Here is a 19,579-nt window from a genome sequence, read left to right on the forward strand (position 1 = left end):
CCCCATGTCAGGCTCTGTGCTGACAGCTCAGAGCCTGGAGCCTGCTTCGGATTCTGTATCTCCCTCTCTCTCCCCTCCCCTGCTTGTGTTCTATCTCTCAAAAATAAATAAACATTTAAAAAGCTAATATATATATTATATATAATAAAACTATAAAACTAATAAAACTATAAAAACTAATATATATATATATAAAATATTCTCTTTTGCCTCATGAAAAATCAAATTTTGAGGTACACTGATCTCATAGTTTACTGATTTTATGCCAAGTTTACCTACCACATATGAACAGATTCACATATTACATACCTGTATTGTAATAAAAGAGACTACAATTGTCACCTTCAAATTTTCAGGAAGCCTTAATAGAAATTTAGTTTGGGACACTATGCTTGGAAAGTGGATTCTTGAACTACAGGCAAGTGAGCTTACTTGGAGGCTGGGGCTAGGGAATAGAATGGGGTATAGATGTATCCAATGAAGTACTATAATTAATATAAATCCAACCTATGACCCTAATGAGATCCTCGTGATGCATCTAAGTGTCACAACCGACTCTCAGCAGTTGGCACTGTTAGCATATTAACTGCTAAAGAAGCATTTATATGGACAGTTGAGAGACCAGTCCTGAATCTTGAATCATTCCAGTGCTTATCTGAGAGGCAAGGAAGTTTAGAATAATAAGGAATGCTTTCTTTATTTACCTTTTCCTCCGTGGGAATGCAAACCCATTCTTCCCAGAAATAGTGACTGAGTAACAAGCATTGAGCCCCATGCCAGGAGATAAAAGATGGCCAAGAACACACATGTCTTCTAGGGGCTGAGAGTCCAGTGCAGAAGAAAGATGCAAAGATGCAAACATGAACAGTTCAGTGAGTTCACTGCTGACAGTGCAGACTGTGAAAGCTAAGATCTGTGTCCTAACTCCCAGGGAACTATCTGGCTAGGATTGCTCCAGGGCCAGGTCCAAGAATCCAGGCCCTGCCAGCTCTGCAGGCAGATGAGCACAAATGCTCACTAGAGGAAGCAAGAGAGTGCCTGCAGGCAGAGCTGAGAGATTCCTCCAGAAACAGTTCCATGTCTTCCCCAATGCGCTGACAAACGGGCAATCGAGATCCCATAGTTCCTGACAATAGAACAGGGACACCATAATTGTTAGACTGAAACATTTTCGAAACCAGTGTTTTTAATCAGCCATAAGCAACTCTCAACAGGAATGTCTGACCTGAAGCAACAACATACCCCTGAATACCTAACTGAAGCTAGCATTGTTAGAAATAAGCTAATTCATAATTCTCAAAGTGTGGTCCATGGACCAGGAACATAAGCGTCATTTGAGAATTCGTTAGAAATACAAGGACCTCGCTCCAGACCAACTAATGAGAAACTACAGAATGCAGCCCAGAAATCTGTGTTTTAAGAAGCCCTCCAGGTACCTCTGACACTCAGTGAAGTTTAAAATTGAGTCCAAATTAGAGGACATGTTCCTAATTTTGTTAACAGAGTAGTATTTTTTAAGCGGTTCTCTTGAACTTGGTCTGGACAACACAACTGGTTGTGCATCAAGGAAGTGTCTCCTTTGCAACAAGAGAACCACACCTTCAGTGTAGAGGGGGTTGCGGGAGATGCTTCTCATCCAGGTTGTGTAAGGATACTGAACCCCTAAATACAGTTTATGGAGAAAGGGAACCCAAAAAGAAGTCCTCTGTTTTGTCCCACTTCTCAAGCCATAAGATGAACATCTGTCTAAAATGAGCTCATACAGCTTAGCCTACAGCCAACTGCTGCCACAGAGAGGAGTCAGAAAAGATAAAGGGGAGAAATGTGAAATGGTGGTGGGGACATAGCAGGGGACCACATGGGAATAGCCCGGCCTGGCATCCTCCTGCTTCTCATGAGCATGTTGACCTGACTCACGGCTTTAAATGGAATGTCTGGTGAGCCAGTGTGGTTCTCATCGGGTAGAAGAGAGGTGCCTGTGTGAAAAACTGCGTAGATTACATTCTGCATTCCACTACACAGGACGGTAGCAGTAAAGTTAGCAAGAGCAAACAAAGTGGCAATGATCAAAATATACAAATTAGGAGCAAAACTTGAATACTGCTAGAGGAAAAAAAAAATAAGCAAAATAAACTCACCAGGTGCTATATTTCGCCTTAACATTGTATAAAATTAATTTTCAAAGCGAGCATTACAGAGACCTAAACGGTTGAACTTGACTCATAAGACCGGAGTAAGGTTCCTACATATCAAACAGGACCTGGGTATATATGATCTTCCTACTGTGTTCATATCATGCCAGCTCTACCTCCACACCTTCATCATTACCATTTCCAGTAGCCAGACTCAGGGGTGTACGCAAAACTTTCATTTGTTTTGACTCAATGAGAAGTTGTCAGTAAGATTTCAGTTTAGTAAGTTTCTACCTGGTCTTTTCTTTCCTTTATCCATACAACAGCCTCTGTCAAATCCAACCCTATCTCATGTCTACCTACGCAAACATGGCTAAAAGTGATAAGAGGGGAGAGGGGGAATTTCTCCCAAGTCACAGCAGAGATAGTTTCAAGAAATTCTCAGAGAGCAAAGAAACACTAATAGAATTCAGAAGTCCATATTCCATCTCATTTTTCTTATCCCCTTTACCTCAAGACAGAATTTACATCAACGCAGGATTTCCAGGGCAGTTCTCCCAAGGAAGCAAATGGTCACCTTCTGCCCATTCAAAATACCCAAGCTAAAGACGGTAGTAGGTGGAGAAGTGCTGCTGGCCTCTGGAGGAAAAGCATGTCCCCAGATTTACCCCCCGTTCAGTTCTACCATGTTATTCCATAAATATGTTTATTGAATGTCCTCCTTTGAAACATTAATTAAGGAGCTCTTCAACCTACCATCTTCTATGTGTCCCCCTAATGGGGAAGGATCTGACGAGCCCACTCACAACCAAGAGGAATCTCCCAGAACCTTCTAAGCAGGGCAGTGGGCCAAATCAAGCCTTCTCTTGGCAGTGCTTAGCGCTGGTTCTAACTTGCGTTCTAGTTAGAAATAAATACTTTCTAGTCACACTAGTTGGAAGCAAAGAAGTGTTGAATTAATCTGTTAATTAAAAGTGCTACAAAAGACACTGGGCTATGTGAGATCCCATAGAGGAGAGCTTGAGGGATAGCAAGCATTTAGGCTACAAGTGAGAAGCAATGGGGTGCATGGAAGAAGCAGAAAGGTGACCAAGACACTGAAGCTCAAAAAGTGAAGGGAAGAGTTAAGAGGGGTGAAGTGGAGAGGTGGGGCCACATCACACAGGCCTTGTGGAGATGCAGTTTGAGTTTTATCCGGTGGGCCCTGGGCCACTGTGCAGCAAGGCTGTGGTGGTACCGCAGGCTCAAGAGCAACACGGTATGTTGCCCGGCTGCTCTTCTAGGCATGAGCTCTGGTCTTCCGCAGGGGTGAGGTGGAGAGGGCCATTGTGCAGAGCACTCCTTTGGGGGGCCCATGTGCCGGTCTTGGCACGGGGCTTTGGCTCATTCACAGACAGCCCATCCAGCTTCGCAGCTTGGAATAATCATGTCATGACTTCAACTTTGCCTGTCTGGACCAAGCTTTGAAACGCTCTCCTGCTGTCCTATGGCAAGCTGCTCCCTGTCCCAGGGGAGGAGGCTGGGTGGTGGTGGAGCTTGAAGCACCAGGAAGACTTCTTCCTCATTCCTGCTCAATGCAGCCAGACACCCAACCGGTAAGGCCAGATTGGAGGTGCCTAATCCTGTTTACCTGAACATGGTGGCATTTTTCCAGAAGCTCAGGTGCCCATTCACAGTGCGTAAGCATGGAATCTGGATTACAGATTAATACTTAATAAATTTTGTATCTTGGCATTGTTTTGTAGTCCCCCTTCGGACATTCAATAGTGGATGTAGATGTAGAATTCAATAAATACTCAGTAAGTGACACTGAATGGCAACCGCAGTTGGGTTGGTCTGAGTGATAGGCCACGTGGTGCTGCACTTCCTGGCTGATGTCATGTGCCTACACATATGTGGTGAAGCATACTGATGCTCACCACCCTGAAGTCCCTGGTCACTCTCAAGCCCCCTGACCACTTTCTGAACACCAGCCTCCTGTGTTACTCATTTTATGAAGCTCTGGCTTGGAAACCACCACACATAGTCATTTAGTATATGCAGGGAGTCAAGTGAAACCTTCCTTAAAGGGGTAATAAAGGAGAGACAGAGAAAGGAGAAAGGAAAGAAAGGAAAAGGAGAATAATAATGCACACACCATTTACTGAACACCCACTCTATACCAGATGTTTTACAAACATTATTGTTCATCATGACGCTACAAGGTCACATTATTCCCATCTAACAGATTAGGAGAGTAGAGCTCGGGGAGGTTCAAGGATTTGTCGAATCTTCACAATCAGAAAAAGGCAGGTCTGGGGTTCACATTGGACAACGATGCTGCACTTCCATGCAGTGAGGGAGGAAGCTGGTAGCACTGTGAAGACAGAAGCCCAGCTGTTCTGCATGGAACCTCTCTGTATGCCCAGCATACTTGCCATGCACACTGCCCACAGCACTCTTGTCAACATCTGTCTGGGTTTCCCAAATATCCTGCTCTCCCTCTCACTCCCCTCCCAACCCTGCCCTAAAAGAAGAGATGCATTCCAGATTGCCATCCCCAGCTCCTCACTCCTCCCTCCAATTTCTGGACATTTCCTGTTTTAAAATCATCACATTTCCTGTTTTAAAATCAGTAATGGCCCTCCTCAGAGATTTCCCTTAAGGAATTCAGAGCCAGTGTTGAGTGGGTGAGCAAAATCATGGCTTCGTGCTTTCCAAAGACCTTCAGAAGGCTTCCCACAGTGGCCAGGAAGTGGGGGCAGATGAAATGGCAGCTTGAAACCCCTGGAGCCCTTAATCTCTGCCTCTTAATTAATTGAATACCATCCTTTTAGATGGCTGCAGTCTTCGTTCCCTGACTGGTGTTAATACAACGTCAAGTCAGTAGCCTGTCTCAACATACAGAGATGACATTACAGATAATGGTAGTGTGGGTGAGAGCAGTGGGGATCAGAGCCCAAATGAGGCCCCAAATAATCATCAAATCAAAGGAGACATGTGCTCGTGAGGGAAAGGTGAGGAAGACCTTGATGCCCAATAGGCAGCCAGGTCAGCAACCGGGAGAGCTCTCCAACTAGAAGATTAAGGATCTGGTTCGTCCTGTGGGCAGTGCCTGAGCATCCGGGCACAAACAGCCCTGACACTAGGACATCAAGAGATATATAATAAGTCTGTATTTACCAGAATTGCCTAAGGAAAAGACTACACGTAGGGGACTCAAAATTCTAATAAGCATGGGGGGAGAGGAGGGAGCCCCCAGGGGACATGGCCAAGTCGCTATGTAAAAGACTCTAATATAATTAACTACAGGGGCTTTCCTTTTATGCATGGGGTGAGCAAACTGGGGACAAGCAAGAGGAGAAGCTGCTCACTGTCACAAACCATCCTCCTCCCATGTGTCGATCATCCTCTCATTGGTTAGAAGGGGTTCCAGATCGCTTTCCCTGCCCAGACTGTCCACATATCTCTCTTCAGCCCTGATGATGGGGAAGTTGCCGCATACAATCTTATAGCATTGTAATGTAAATCTTTGTACCCCTTAAATGTCAGGGTCCTGAGAGAAATCCCTGGTTATCCCTCCTTTGCTGCCCTCTGTCGGGAATAGATCTGACCATCACACTCTCCCTCCTGGGGCAGGTACCATTTGGGGCCGGCGACAGTTAACAAGACTGCCAGTAGTTTGAGTGTGGTCCATACCTGACCCATTTCTTCAGCATCATCTTAACTTATATTGGGTGTAGCTCTTTGTTAAATGTGTAGCAGTTTGGATGGGTAGATAGAGGATTTGATGCATGAATGACTGGATGCATAAGTGAGTGAATACATTTGCAAGATAGCAACCCTGGGATAAGAGATGAAACTTACTTGTGGAATATTTTTTCTCTGTATAAAACAGACACAATTGAAAATGGAACCCTCAATCTGGATCATGCTCTAACTAACTGAGCTATTCTGCCCAGAAAGACACATCATGGCATTGATTAAGCCTTTCTTGCTTGGGCCCATTGTGGTGGTAATTATGGCCATACTACCAAGGCATTTCTTGAGGACAGGCCTGTTGGAGAGCAGGTGGCCAAATATTTCCACTGACTTGTTCTCTTTTTTTTTCCCCCTTTTCAGATTATCAAGGAGGTCCCTCCACCCCCTGCTGAGGAGAGTGAGGTAAGTGACCAGAGCAGGGTGCAGCGGGATGGACAGAGTGGTAAAGTGGAGCAGAGAGTGGGCTGGGCTGGCCCAGGACTCAGGCCCCTGCAACACAGAGCTAAGTCAGGCCCAGGCTCCCATTGTATCTGAGGTAGCAGGGAGGGAAGTTTTTGGCCCTTTCCGAACCAAGGTTGAACAAACTGAACTGACCAAGGTTGAACAGAAACTGAACTGAACTGCAGCCATGGACAGAATAGTTTGGGAGCGTTTTCCACCTGCAAAGATAAAATCTGAGATGCAAATATAAATATTTTTATCAATACAATTTTTCCCTTTAAAACGGACATTTTAGGTTTCTCTTTTCCCTGCAGAGACTATGCTTCATGTATGTAGATCAGGGCAAATTTGAAACATTCTCCAAACAATTAGTGATTCTAGGAACAGCCTGATGCTGAAGTATTCCATTTTTCTTTAACACAATGCCTAAAGATTAGCCAGGCAGTAATAATAATGTAAGGGAGGGCGGGGGAGGTGGTGGTGGGAGAAGATATGCTAATATCCTGGCCTTGCTCCCAAATCTTCATCATTTGAGGGGGGAAAAACATCTTAGACTCCACCATAAATGGGCCAGTAAGCAGTTCTGGTGCAAGCGTGGCCTAGGGCAGAATATGGTAGAGGCATTAAAGGCTAATGGTGAGAAGGAGAATCCCTGGGCAGGAGTACCCGGCTGGTGGCTTTTCTGATCCTCTGATCACTCTCAGAGCAACAGGCCTCCTTTGGATGCATCACTCACCAATTTAGAAACCAGAGTACAGGTCTGAAAACAGTGGGATCAAAAGACATAGGGGTGACGATTCAAGTTCACAGTCCTCAATCCCTAAGGTCTATTGTATGCAAACTGAGCACTGCCCCCTGGCCATTCCTCTAACCAATGCTTTCATCAAGTTTCCTGCATACAGAAAGAATAATGATTGAATTTAACATTCCACGAGTCTGTTATATCCCGAACCATATGCATGTAAGCCAAGGGATTTAATAGCTGCACTCAATTAAAGCACATATTGTTGGAATGCTAACTTTTTGCCCAGAAATCAAGGGAGGAAATTACATTGCTGTGCAAAGAGGGAGGATAAAACCCTCTTTACATCCACAAAAGCCTTTCTTAATCCTTCAAGAGAAAGCACCGTGGCTAGTTCCACGGGTTCCAATTTGGCTGTGTTTCTGTTATGTGCAGCTGTCTCTTATATTCCCAAAGGAAAATAGGGCAAGAGGCTTTTGCTTGATGAAGTTGCTCTGTTTGCCCCGAGGTGAAGAATGTTCCCTCCCCTTATTATGTTCAGTTAAAGGAGCTGTTGCCCTTTTTTCTGGTGCTGACTCTGCATTTGCCTTTGGAAGCAGCCACTGTGGTCGAAACACACCAGGGGACTTAGGTACAAGACCGTGGGGTGTGGTTTACCCAAAACCACCTAGTTTCATCTAATATTTCTATAGAAGTCCTACTTTTACCTGAAGAAGGCAGACCTGGCTTCTGAAACAGAAGGACAACCCTAGGATGCTTGAGATCTAAAGGGTTGTGTTAGACCTCAAGGAGCTTCTGGGCTGGCTGGGGCAGGCTGCAGGCTGTGCTGATCACTCAACATGTGTGTTGGCCTTGAAAGTTCCTTGGCCTTGTGAGTTAAGCAGCCCTAATCTCCTTCCTAATATGTTTCAGCAGAAAAAAAGAAAGAAAGAAAGAAATCCCACAGGAACAGATAACATAATCTATACCTACATAGTATCTTACACAGTGCCCTGAAAATCATAGTCTGAATCTAGACTTCTAGAACCCTCTCCATTCCAGCTCCCTGCATTTAAATCCTGTCAATCCTTCAGGTACAGCTCATGTGCTATTATCTCCACAAAACGCTCTATAATTCCTTCCATCAGGACTAATTTCTCATTTCCCCCTTCTCTGCATTCCCAGGGTATTTTATTGATCTTTTCTTCTGCATCAAAGGTTAAGTTCATTAGCTACTTGAAGGTCAGGATCTATATCTCATTAATCATGGATTTATCCCCGAAGAGCTTAACACAGTGTCTAACACTCAATAGCTCTCTGAAGTCAAACGCTCTGCCATATATGTGAACAAGTTCAGTATTATTTATCCAAGCTTTTATCAGTTCTATAAGCTTCATATCCTAAGGGAGACACATGTACTATTTAAATAGCTAAACTTAGAATGAACACAACTTTATAACGAGCTCTCAGTGGTCCTTTTTAATAAGGAATTATCAAAATGCATAATATAAAAAAGCGTGACTCTTCAAGATTCCACGCAACCAACAGTGATACTTCTATATAAAGAGAGGACAAAGAAAAATTTTGAGACCTCAACAAAAGCAAGAAGGCTCAATTTTAACAACTAAGATGCGTATTTCTTGGGTTGAGAATCCTCTCTAATTGGCAGCAGAGTGAGGATTCCTCATGAAGCCTCTAGCTACTCCAAAATACTGGCAGCTTAAGGGGGAACCCAATAGTGGAGTACTTCATCTGATGATTCAGTTCTAAATCACCTTCAATGGTTTTTCTGTTGGGGAGGGAGAGGGATGCATATTGAAGGCATTGACGGTGGGCATGCAATTAACCATAAGCACCTGGCCTTGAATAATGAACTTATTTTTAGGTTCATTATCATGCTCACTCATCCTAACAATTTCTCTGTGGCAAGAATGTTTTAGATGTGAAAACCGAACTATGGAAAAATTATACAACTTGTCTAGGAACAGACAAGTTGAACCCCTTCACAGCTATGTCTACACAGACAGCCAGAGTAGACCCCCACTCTGAAAGGCGGAAGGCCAAGCTACTGCCAGGCATCTTCTTTCCAGTGGTCATCAAGTACACACTCTCATGCGCGCGCACACACACACACACACACACACACACACGTACGCCCCAAGCAGAAGTCCTAGAACAGTCCCAGAATTCAATATTCTGTATGTCAATAGTTTGAAAAAGGAACATCATTATTAAAAAAGTAAATACACTATCCTTCACTGAAGAATACAGGACAATCACAGTGCTGTCCTTAATCATTGCGTGTATTTGAAGAGATAGGATATGGGGTCATGACATGTTAAATGCAACTCAGAAGGGGGAAATCTCAAGTCAGTTGGGATTTTTTGTATTTACATAGAGAAGTGTTGTTGGATTTTTCTGACTTGCCAATTCACTCCTAGGAATTTATCTCCAAGACTGCCATTGAGGGTGACTTCTCTGGCTTCTCCCCAAAGACTTCAGATGAGACAGGATAGCTAGTTCTACCTCGGGTTCTGCCCCCCCAGAGCTTCGTGGGCCTGGGAGTTTCAGTGGCCTTGGTCCTTTACTCATGTCATCATCCTCACCAAACATGTTCCTCTATAAACGTGGACAATCTTGTTGACAGTTGTATTCCTTCCGTTGTCTCTATTTTTCTCAAAATAGAGCACTGTGCTGGCAAGCAGTGGGGGCTCAACTCCAGTTGCTTGAGTAAATGAAGGAATAGACAAATAAGGGGCCGTTGTCGGTGGCCATATAGGGCTTATCATAAGGGTTTAAAATGTGTTACAGGTCAATGAAATGTTAAATGAAACCATTTCCTTGGGCTCAATTCTGTTTCAGGTCCATTCTCCTTTCCATAGATCATTCCCACTGGTACGTGCAGTGCAGTGAATTGAGGGTTGAGAGTCTGTTTGGCCCATGATAGAGCACTGAATCAAAGACTTCTTCACAGAATAGGTTACATGCCAGCGATATTCTAAATGATAAGTAGACGTAGAGGAAGGATGTTCTGAGCATATGGAGCCATGAATGCTGAAGCATGTGCTTGTACCTAAGCCTGGTATGACTAGAAAGATGGCAAAATTCAGTGTCCAAGGGCAGCACAGGACAAATCCAATTACGGGCTAACCAAATGCCTGTGTCAGATTCCATGTTCTAGAGCTATTTCTTCTGGGAGCAGAGCTGCCTGAGGACAAGCAGTTCAGAAGGGGCCTCTACCATCTGAGTAATGGTGCAGCCACTTTTACCCAAACAGCAGCCAACTACATGTCTGGGGCCACCACATCCGTTAAGATTTATACACAACTTCCCCTGATGGGAAACCAGCATCCTTCCCTAATCTCTGCGGTTTCTTCCGGCACCACTGACTCCTACCTCTTGCTTAGGCCTTATCTCATCTTCTTCATTTGCCAAACACCATCTTGCAAACCTGATTCCCACACTCCCCCCAAGGCATCCCTGGCACAAGACCGTCTGCAGAAGGGCCTTAAAAAAAGTACAAGGGCGAGTTGCAACACAGTTCACCAGGAGGCTCTTGGGGCCCTCTTCTCAGGTGGACCCTGGCAGTTTCCTGGCATCTCAGCTCCACTCTCTTGTGCCCATTTCTGCTGGCTGCCCACAAACCCTCCATCCCTACTACTTTGCTCACGCAAAGCAATGTGGCTTAGCCTGTCTGTCCTCCAGTAATCACAGAGGATTTGTGTACCAGAAGTTCTATCTCACCCTGCTAATGTTCTTGAAGGGCAGTGTGAGAGGGCCTCTGCAAGAGAGACTTTATACTTCATTCAAGGTAGAGATTCACTTCAGGTACTGCCGATTTTCTTTGTGGCATTGCTGGGGACTGTGATTTTACTCCATCAGTTTTTGGCCAAATGAAAAGACACATCAAAGATTCCCTTCTCTTCTGAAGATTGCAAAACCCTCCCGTCTCTAGAATGTGTAAACAGAGCCATGGTAACTACAGGGAAATTCTGACTCTCCCGTTGGTCAAACCCTGGGCCTTTGTGTTGTCTTTGCTGTTGTTGTTTGAGTTTGGCAGGCGAGCTCGGGTCAGGGGATTACACGGCAGGCTTGGTGGAGCAGATTGAAGTCCCGGCATTTCCTGTTGTGGGAAGGCCAGCCCCTGCTGCACATGCTCAGGAGAGTGCAGACCAGAGGCTGCAGCAAGTCCGTGGTGGGAAGGAGGATGTAAGGAAGAGCAGCTCTGGGTGCAAATAGGGGGGAGATCCAGATATCAGGGAACAGGACCAGAACTTCAACTCCACTGGTCCCTTCATTTCTCTGGATCTGACTGTCCTCTCCTGTGCAATGAAAAGGCCCTAGTAAATGGTCTCCAATGTTTGTACTCCTGTTCTTTAAAAAAATTAGGAGACTCATGAGACCATTTCAGTTCCCTGCTGAATAAGTCAGCTTTATTGTTGGAGTTTCTTACATGCTTGGTGCTGTTATGTTCAGTTTTGGGTGATATCATTTCATTTATCTCCTTTGGGAAAGAAACTGCACTAGACCAGGAGTGAAGCCACATTTCCTATATGACACACAGACACATACACCCACCTCCAGGGATACTTGAACCGTGTGTGTAAGATACGTAAGGGTCTTGGTTTAACATCCTAAGCCTTCTGAGATTCTATCATAAAGTAAAATAGTGTGAACGTGTTATTTGGGGCCCTTTGGTGTTATTTTACTATTTTATCATGTGCTACAGTCATAAATCTTCAAGATTAGCAGGTACAAGGGGGAAGAAGTAGAAAAGTAGCATTTATTTGGTACCACCAAATGACTGGAAAAGCAAAACCAAAGGACAAAACCCAGAACTTTGCCAACACTGAGAAACAAACGGGAGTGAGCCTACCTGGACTCGAAAGCAGTTCTGTCACCTATAAACTGGGTGACCTGAGACCCTTAATCTCTCTATTCCTCCTCCCTAAAATGAACATAATAGCACCACCTACCATGCCGCCTGCTGTGAGATTAAAAGGTTAATGTCAAGCACTTGGAAGAGTGACTGGCACATACATGGTAAAGATTTCCTAAATTCAACTGGTTATCATGAATTCGGTATCTGGTTATTGATCACCTCCTGTGAACCAGCTCCATACAAGACCTAGAATACAAGGGTCAACAAAATACACTCTGTGTTCAGGACCCACAGTCCCTGGTGAAGAAAGACAGATCTGTTTTAAAGAGACAGAAAGACCAGCCCAGTATCAGCTGCCAAGATGTTGCAAATCCTCTGGTCTGCTGTGATCGTGTCTTTTAAGATATATAAATTTTTTTGATTTTCTAAAAAGAAGCCTGCCCGCCCCAAGCACAGTAAGTCACCCAGAGAGTCTCCATGTGTTACTGTTGTGTTTTGTCATCTCTGGGTCTCTGTATTGCTGACCACTTGTCCTTGCTTTGTTCCTTGCCTCCTGCATGGGATCCCCTTTCCACCCACTGATAGAATTGGCCCTACCTAGGACTCCAGTCTGAGTCCTTGACTCTCCAGTACCACCAACACAGGCTGTGGGAAGCAGGCTTGTTCTGAGGATTTTCAGCCTCTTTGGCTTATTCTTCTGTTTTGCAGACTCCTTTTTTGCAGCTTCCTTTCTTTACCCAGGAGGGAAATCATGCTACTCCTCTGTCACCCACCTGTGACTGTAGACGGTGGAGATTTTTCTCCTCTCAACAGGAATAATTACGGTGCCAAGATAAGGAGCAGTTTTGCTAATTATCCTTCTCTTTTCCATCCATAAAGTTACAAGTTCCTCTTGTTTTTTCCCTTCATCTTAAAAAATACAGTAAGCGCTAGCTTCCTGTCACTGAACTAAGTGGCAGACACTGAGTTAACTGCTTTATTTGAATCACTTCATTTAATTTGTTTGTAAATTCAACAGATAACTCTTGGGCACCTCCCACATTCTAGGTGCCATTCTAAAAGCTGAAAATGCAATGGTAAACATGACGAGTAAACAGAGGCTTCCATGGAACTTACACTCCAGCCAATAGTAAATAAATATGAAGGCATGAAAGGGTCCATAACTGAAACTGAAACAGACTGATGGGATGAGGAGACTGGGGCTGCTTTAGACGGATGTCCAGGGAAGTCCTCTCAAAGAGTGATAGGAAGGATCTGGCCATGAGAAGAGCAGGGCAAGAGCATTCTTGGGTCAGGGGACAGCTTGTGCACAGGCCTCGAGACAGGAATGTGGTCTTTGAGGGACAGAGGGAGGGCAAGCAGGCTGGAGTACAGGGAGGTGGAGTGTGGTAAGGAAGAAGGCTGGAGAGGTGAGCCAAGGCCAGAGCTCACAGGGCAGAGCTGGGTTTGGATTTTCCTCTGCTGCTTTGTGGAGAACGGATTGTAGGCGAGGAGCACAGCAGGGAAGCCAGTCAGTGGCTACTGCGGTATCCTACAGAAAGCGGAGGGGGCTTGGGACCAGTGTGGTGGGGTGGGGATGGAGGTGGAGGTGGAGAAGTCATAGCTGTGGGGTCTTTTAGAAGTAAGGTCAACAGAATCTGCTGGCAAATTGAGATGAGGTGGGGGAAGGGGGGATTCAAGGGTGCCTCCAGGCAGTGCGGAATACTGCAGGATGAGCAAGTTTAAGATGAGGAGATGATGGGAAGACTCCTCTTTGACTGGTACTACTGAGATGGCTATTAGTCCCCTGAAGGGAGATGTCAATGTCGAGTCAGCAGTTGGGTTCAGAGGAATCGGGGATAAAGATAGAAACACAAGTCATCAGCTTGTAGATGGGATTAGGTGAACCGCCCTATGAAAGAGTAGAGATGCAGCAGAGAATGGGTTCCTGGATTGTACTACAACCTAAGGAGGCAGGAGTGCTTTTACCCCCGCTTTACTGATAAGGAAGATAAACTCAGATAGCTTAAGTGACTTGCCCCACGGACGACCTAGGAAGCTCTGAGGTTTAACCCAGGCAGTCGATTCCCATCCACTTTGCCAAAGTGGACACGTACGTACAGCAGTGGTGCTTTGCTTCCTTCATATATGACAATCTCTCTGCAGGAAGAAGATGACGATGGTCTGCCCAAAAAAAAGTGGCCTACTGTAGATGCCTCTTACTACGGTGGGCGAGGCGTTGGAGGCATTAAAAGGATGGAGGTAAGATACAGCTTCAAGTACTCACATCTATGTGCCGACTACTCCGTGATGGAAAACCAGATAAAACTGGTGAAAGCTCATTCTTGAGGTCTGGTGGGAATTTGGATTATAAGGTGTCAGATGGAGAGATGGCAGGTACACCCCTTTAACTGTGCACCCCCATATCTTGCCCACCACTTACAGTAATTTATCTGCTCAAACACCTCAGTGGTTTCCTCTCCCACTGGAATACAGTCCAAAGTTCTTTCTTGGGCCTGCAGGGCCTTTGTACATGCTGTCCCCAGCCTGGACAATTCCTCCCCTAAACATCCATCTGTGTGATTTTCTCTCCCTGCCCCTTCAAACCTCTCTCTTTCCCTTTTTCCACACCCTCCTCTTCCCTGGCCCTAAAAACCCAAAGGAATTGGGGAGTGGGTAGCACTCACATTGCACATCACACATGTATGTATGATGCCCATCTCCAGAGGAATTTTACTGTATTTTGTCATTTTGTTTTATTATATGTTATTTATTGTAGGTTCGCTGGGGAGAAAAGGGTTCCACAGAAGAAGGTGCTAAGTTGGAAAAAGCAAAGAATGCGAGAGTCAAGATGCCAGAGCAGGAGTACGAATTCCCCGAACCTCGAAATCTCAACAACAATATGCGTCGGCCCTCTTCCCCCCGGAAGTGGTACTCGCCAATCAAGGTGTGTCCCTTTCTACTCAGAAACCCATCATCTCTCCTGATAAAACGCTCACATAGTAAGACTCAGATTCTTTTGACATGATAAAATATCAAACCAAATCCCAGGTATCACAAAGGAACAAATTTCTAAAATCATGGACTTAAAAGTACACGTACTTATTTTCTCTATTTCCACATTATCAAAGTTGAAACTAGGCTTTTTAAAATCACCACAGCTGGGGTGCCTCATGGTTCAGTTAAGCGTCTGACTCTGAGTTTGGGCTCAGGTCACGATCTCACAGTTGGTGGGATCGAGTCCGGTATCAGGCTTTGCACCGACAGCACGGAGCCTGCTTGGGATTCTCTCTCTCTCTCTCTCTCTCTCTCTCTCTCTCTCTCTTTCTCTCTCTCTCTCTGCAGCTCCCCCACTCATGCTCACTCTCTCTCTCTCTCTCAAAATAAATAAACATTTTTTAAAAATCACCATGGCAAACTAGCAGAATCCAAGTGGACTATGAGTCAAGAGACCGGAGTAGTAACCCCAGAAGATCACATAAATTCCTGTAACATCTCTCAGCTTCATTGGTAGACAGTTCCACTATCTAACAAAAATGGCAGCATTCCTCTTGATGCCTTATCTCTCTTCCTCTTGCCATAACACAAGCCAATTCCCCTTTCTCCAAGCTTCCCGCCAGTGCATCATGTGTTGGCCATGGATTTAGGACTCACTCGTCCTGTCTGTGAGCAAAACCACCCCCCCCCCTTTTCTTTTCTCCACTATCTCTCTTCCCCTGTATATCTCCAGAGCTTAAATCTCTTTGGCTTATTAGGGAATTTCAGCTATAGAAGGTAGCCAGTGCTTCCTGAAGACTTCTTTTCTCTTCCTCTTGTTCTTCCTCTATTTCTATACTGCAAACAGAAACTGGGCCAATTCCAAGGCCTCAAGTCAGAAAGACCCAGTTTAAGAGCCAGCTCGCATCACGCACATATACACATGCACCCACACAGTCTTACCCTTCTTCCAGTAAGAGCAAAAATACCATTCATCATCATTCACTGAGTTATTTGCTAATTAAAAAAAAATTTTTTTTAATGTTTTATTTATTCTTGAGAGGAAGAGAGACAGAGCATGAGTGAGGGAGGGGCAGAGAGAGAGAGGGACACAGAATCCGAAGCAGACTTCAGGCTCTGAGCTGTCAACACAGAGCCCGACATGGGGCTCGAACTCACGAGCCGAGCAGTGAGATCATGACCTGAGGCGAAGTCAGATGCTCAACAGACTGAGCCACCCAGGCACCCCAGTTATTTGCTAATTTTAGAGCAGCACTTCTGTGAAATCAAAAGAAATACATTTTTTTAAATTTTCTTTATTGCTTATTTATTTTTGAGAGAGAGAGAAAGAGACAGTATGAGCAGGGGAGAGGCAGAGAGAGAGGGAGACACAGAATCTGAAGCAGGCTCCAGGCTCTGAGCTGTCAGCACAGAGCCCGACGCAGGGTCGAACTGACAAACCGCAAGATCATGACCCGAGCCAAAGTTGGACGCTTAACTGCCTGAGCCACGCAGGCGCCCGCAAAAGAAATAACCATTTTAAACAATGGAGTGACATTTCATTGGTAATTGTCTCTTCTCAGCCAAGCTGGCTCATGCTCACACTAATTGCAGTGTATTTTCGTTTTGGTTTGCTGTGTTTAAAGCAAGGAGATTCTTTTTTAAGATAAGTGCACCCACCCCCTCCCACCCCACCCCACCTCACCCCACCCCAGCCAATGGCTTGAACTCTGGAAAGATGTGGGCGAGACGTAGCTTGCTTAACTAACAGCTGGTTGCTTCTAATTATTTTCTAATGCAGAACATGCAATGGCGTGCATGCATGTGCAGACAGGAAGGAGCCAAATAGAACCTCAGAGATGAAGAAGAAAGGGAATTTTCTATTAGGTCGTTTTTAGGCATCTGTACCTTGTGACTAACATGACATATTTGGTTATCGCCAGGTTTTCATTTCTGTAATCCTGGACTTTGAAAGAACATTAATTCTGTTTGAAGAATCCAATTTCTGCTTGAGAGAATGTTATTCCTCCATCACCAGTGGTTTAGGACTGAGTTTTATGAAGTAAATAGGGATATAAACAACTAGATGCATACGCCTAAAAACATTCCCAACACCCACTTGGAGTTAGCATCAACGAGCGTTTGTTGTGTACCTAGTATGTGCTGGGTACTGCCAGATACTAAGTATACAGAGGTTCTCAACCCTGGCTGAGTATCAGAATCACCCTGAGAGCTTTAAAAATACAGATTCCCAGGCCTAATGACTTACTCTCACAAAAGGCTTTCATAGGCACACAGGCTGTCTGTCACAACTTGCTTTGCTTTTTCTCGGTGAAACTCCTTTTCCCCCCAGTGCCTCCCTTTCTAACATCAAAACTCCCTAAGCCACACCCTTCTGTGGCCCCCAATTATCATTACCTCCACAGCCTCTGCTCATGAGCCTCCTCCTTAGTCATTGTGTCCCACTGCTGGTTCTCACAGTGTGGTCCCTGGACCACCAACATCAACATCCCCCAGGAACTTGTTGGAAATGCACATTCTCAGGCCCAACCCAGATGTACTGAATCAACAACTTCAGGGGTGGGGCCCAGCCATCTGGGATTGAACAAGCCCACTTAAGAAATTGTCACCGAAGGGGCGCCTGGGTGGCTCAGTCAGTTGAGCGTCCGACTTCGGCTCAGGGCATGATCTCACAGTCTGTGGGTTCGAGCCCCGCATCGGGCTCTGTGCTAACAGCTCAGAGCCTGCAGCCTGCTTCCAATCCTGTGTCTCCCTCTCTCACTGCCCTCTCCCCCACTCTCACTTTGTCTCATTCTGTCTCTCAAAAATAAATAAATGTAAAAAAAATTAAAAAAAAAAAATTGTCACCTAAGGTTCCAGCCACACTGCCGTATAGAAGGTTCCCTGAGGGCAGGAACCTTGGCACCTGGCCAAAAGATCATGACCATACCTCAGTAATTTGTCAGAAGTCTCTGCAAGGAGGCCCACGTTAGATTGCATAGCCTATTTCTACCACAGACGCAACTGCGGGATTAATGTTAAATGGTTGAGAATCTGAGTGTCAAGGAAGCCCCGGACAGCCAGATGGGAAAGACGTGTGATGTCGGTGGACGGGCACAGCCCCTCAGCAGTACTGTCATACTCTGACATGGGAACGGTCACTTTGCCTTCCTGCTGGTGGAGCAGCTCAAGCCAAGGCCTGCTCGGCTCCCTCTATACAATAGTCTGCTAGTGTGATTGCTCATGTGTGAGTCTTCTCTCCACCAGATTTGACCCCCTGGGGGCACCACTTCTGCTTAACTCATCTTTGAACCTGCAGGAAACAGCACTGTACCTGGCATAGCACAGGGACTCTGCCATCTCTTGTTACAGAGCTGACACATAAGTTTAATTACAAAACCACTCCCAGAGTGTCCTGCTGGTGAGACTATCTCCTGTGATGTGCACAGATCGCTTTGGTACCATCAGTTCAAGGAAGGTGACATTCTTCTTGCCATCCCTTTGAGGGGAGGAGAGAAAAAGAGGTCACCTTATGTGTTGAGGGAAGGGTGAGAACAAGGAGGTTTCAGAATAGAAGCACAGAAAGGAATTCAAAAGTAAAATTGTATACTGTCTCTCGAGAAGAAGGGCAGACTTGCTCCCAGAACGTCAGCATTCATATTGTTTAACAAGTTTCATGCTCCATGATGAGCCCCATCTTAGCCATGGTGCCTGCGGATGTCACTGGGCCTTGGAGAAACATTTAGCCTCACATAGTGCTGTAAACTCTGCTTCCTTTTCATGAACCCTCTCGCTGGATTTGTCACAGTCTGGGCAGGAAATAGAAGCACACTCAAGAGGGTTGAACTTTTGGTGAGGGCAGGGTTAAGAGAACCCACAGAGATGGCCAGGGATTCAGGGACTGGCAACCAGTGAGAGCTGTTACCTCCCTAGGCCTGAAGGATAAGGACGGGAGATGGTATCATTTGAGCCAGTGACCAGAAGAGGCCACCCAGTGGGAACTGTGGCCATAGCAAGGGAATCAGCAATCTAAATCTGCCCTACCGCCTATTTTTTATATGACCCACAAACTAAGAGTGGTTTTTATTATTTTTAAATGGTTTTGTAAGTTCCTATATAATACCCTAGAGTTTGCCTCAAGCTACAAAGCTTAAAATATTTACTCTATGCCCTTTACAGAAAATGTTTACAGATCCCTCTCCTAAAAGAATGCAGCCACCAAGGAAGGCAGGGGGTCAGGGAGGAAACAGAAGGAATAAATGCCCCGACCTCTCCCTCATCTTGCCCTCATCTCCTTCTGGTACACCTATCGGCCAAACCAAAGGGCAACCAGGTGGTGTTTTCTGTAGAGGTCAGGCCTCTGGGGCATAGAGCTAGGAGGACAGAGAAAGGCAGAGAGTGGATGGGGGCATGCAGCTCATGCAGAATGACCAGTCCATTCTCTGCCCCCACTATAAATAGGGAGAACACTCCCACCCAATGTAAAACTTTCAAGAGACACTGGAAAGACTTAGCTCCCCAGGGAAAGTGGTCAGAATCATACACATCTTTAAATGTATTGCATTCGACTCACTTTTTTCATGCATGTTATAAAATCGATATGAGAAGCAGAGAGGCAGGTGAGCGCATCTGCTAAGCAAACCCAGGAGGAACTCATCAAGAGACGAAGTCCACATCGGGCTTCTCTCCCCCATTCCCCAGTCTGAT

General features: G+C 45.3%; 1 protein-coding gene across 7 annotated transcripts in view; it reads left to right on the plus strand.

The window, feature by feature from the left end:
* The window catches only part of ANTXR1 (ANTXR cell adhesion molecule 1), a 219,166-nt gene that overhangs the window by 142,928 nt on the left and 56,659 nt on the right, over positions 1–19,579 (plus strand). For all 7 annotated transcript variants that reach the window (XR_006215786.1, XM_007083391.3, XM_015538032.2 and 4 more), the window contains exons 14-16: positions 6,234–6,275; positions 14,063–14,158; positions 14,676–14,843. Coding sequence is in view for 6 of the 7 variants with exons in the window: in XM_007083391.3 (XP_007083453.2) it covers positions 6,234–6,275; positions 14,063–14,158; positions 14,676–14,843 (306 nt within the window). In the remaining variant the exon portion in view is untranslated. The remainder of the gene's footprint in view (positions 1–6,233; positions 6,276–14,062; positions 14,159–14,675; positions 14,844–19,579) is intronic.

The sequence above is a fragment of the Panthera tigris genome, chromosome A3 (genome assembly GCF_018350195.1).
Source record: "Panthera tigris isolate Pti1 chromosome A3, P.tigris_Pti1_mat1.1, whole genome shotgun sequence".
NCBI classification, from domain to species: Eukaryota; Metazoa; Chordata; class Mammalia; order Carnivora; family Felidae; genus Panthera; species Panthera tigris.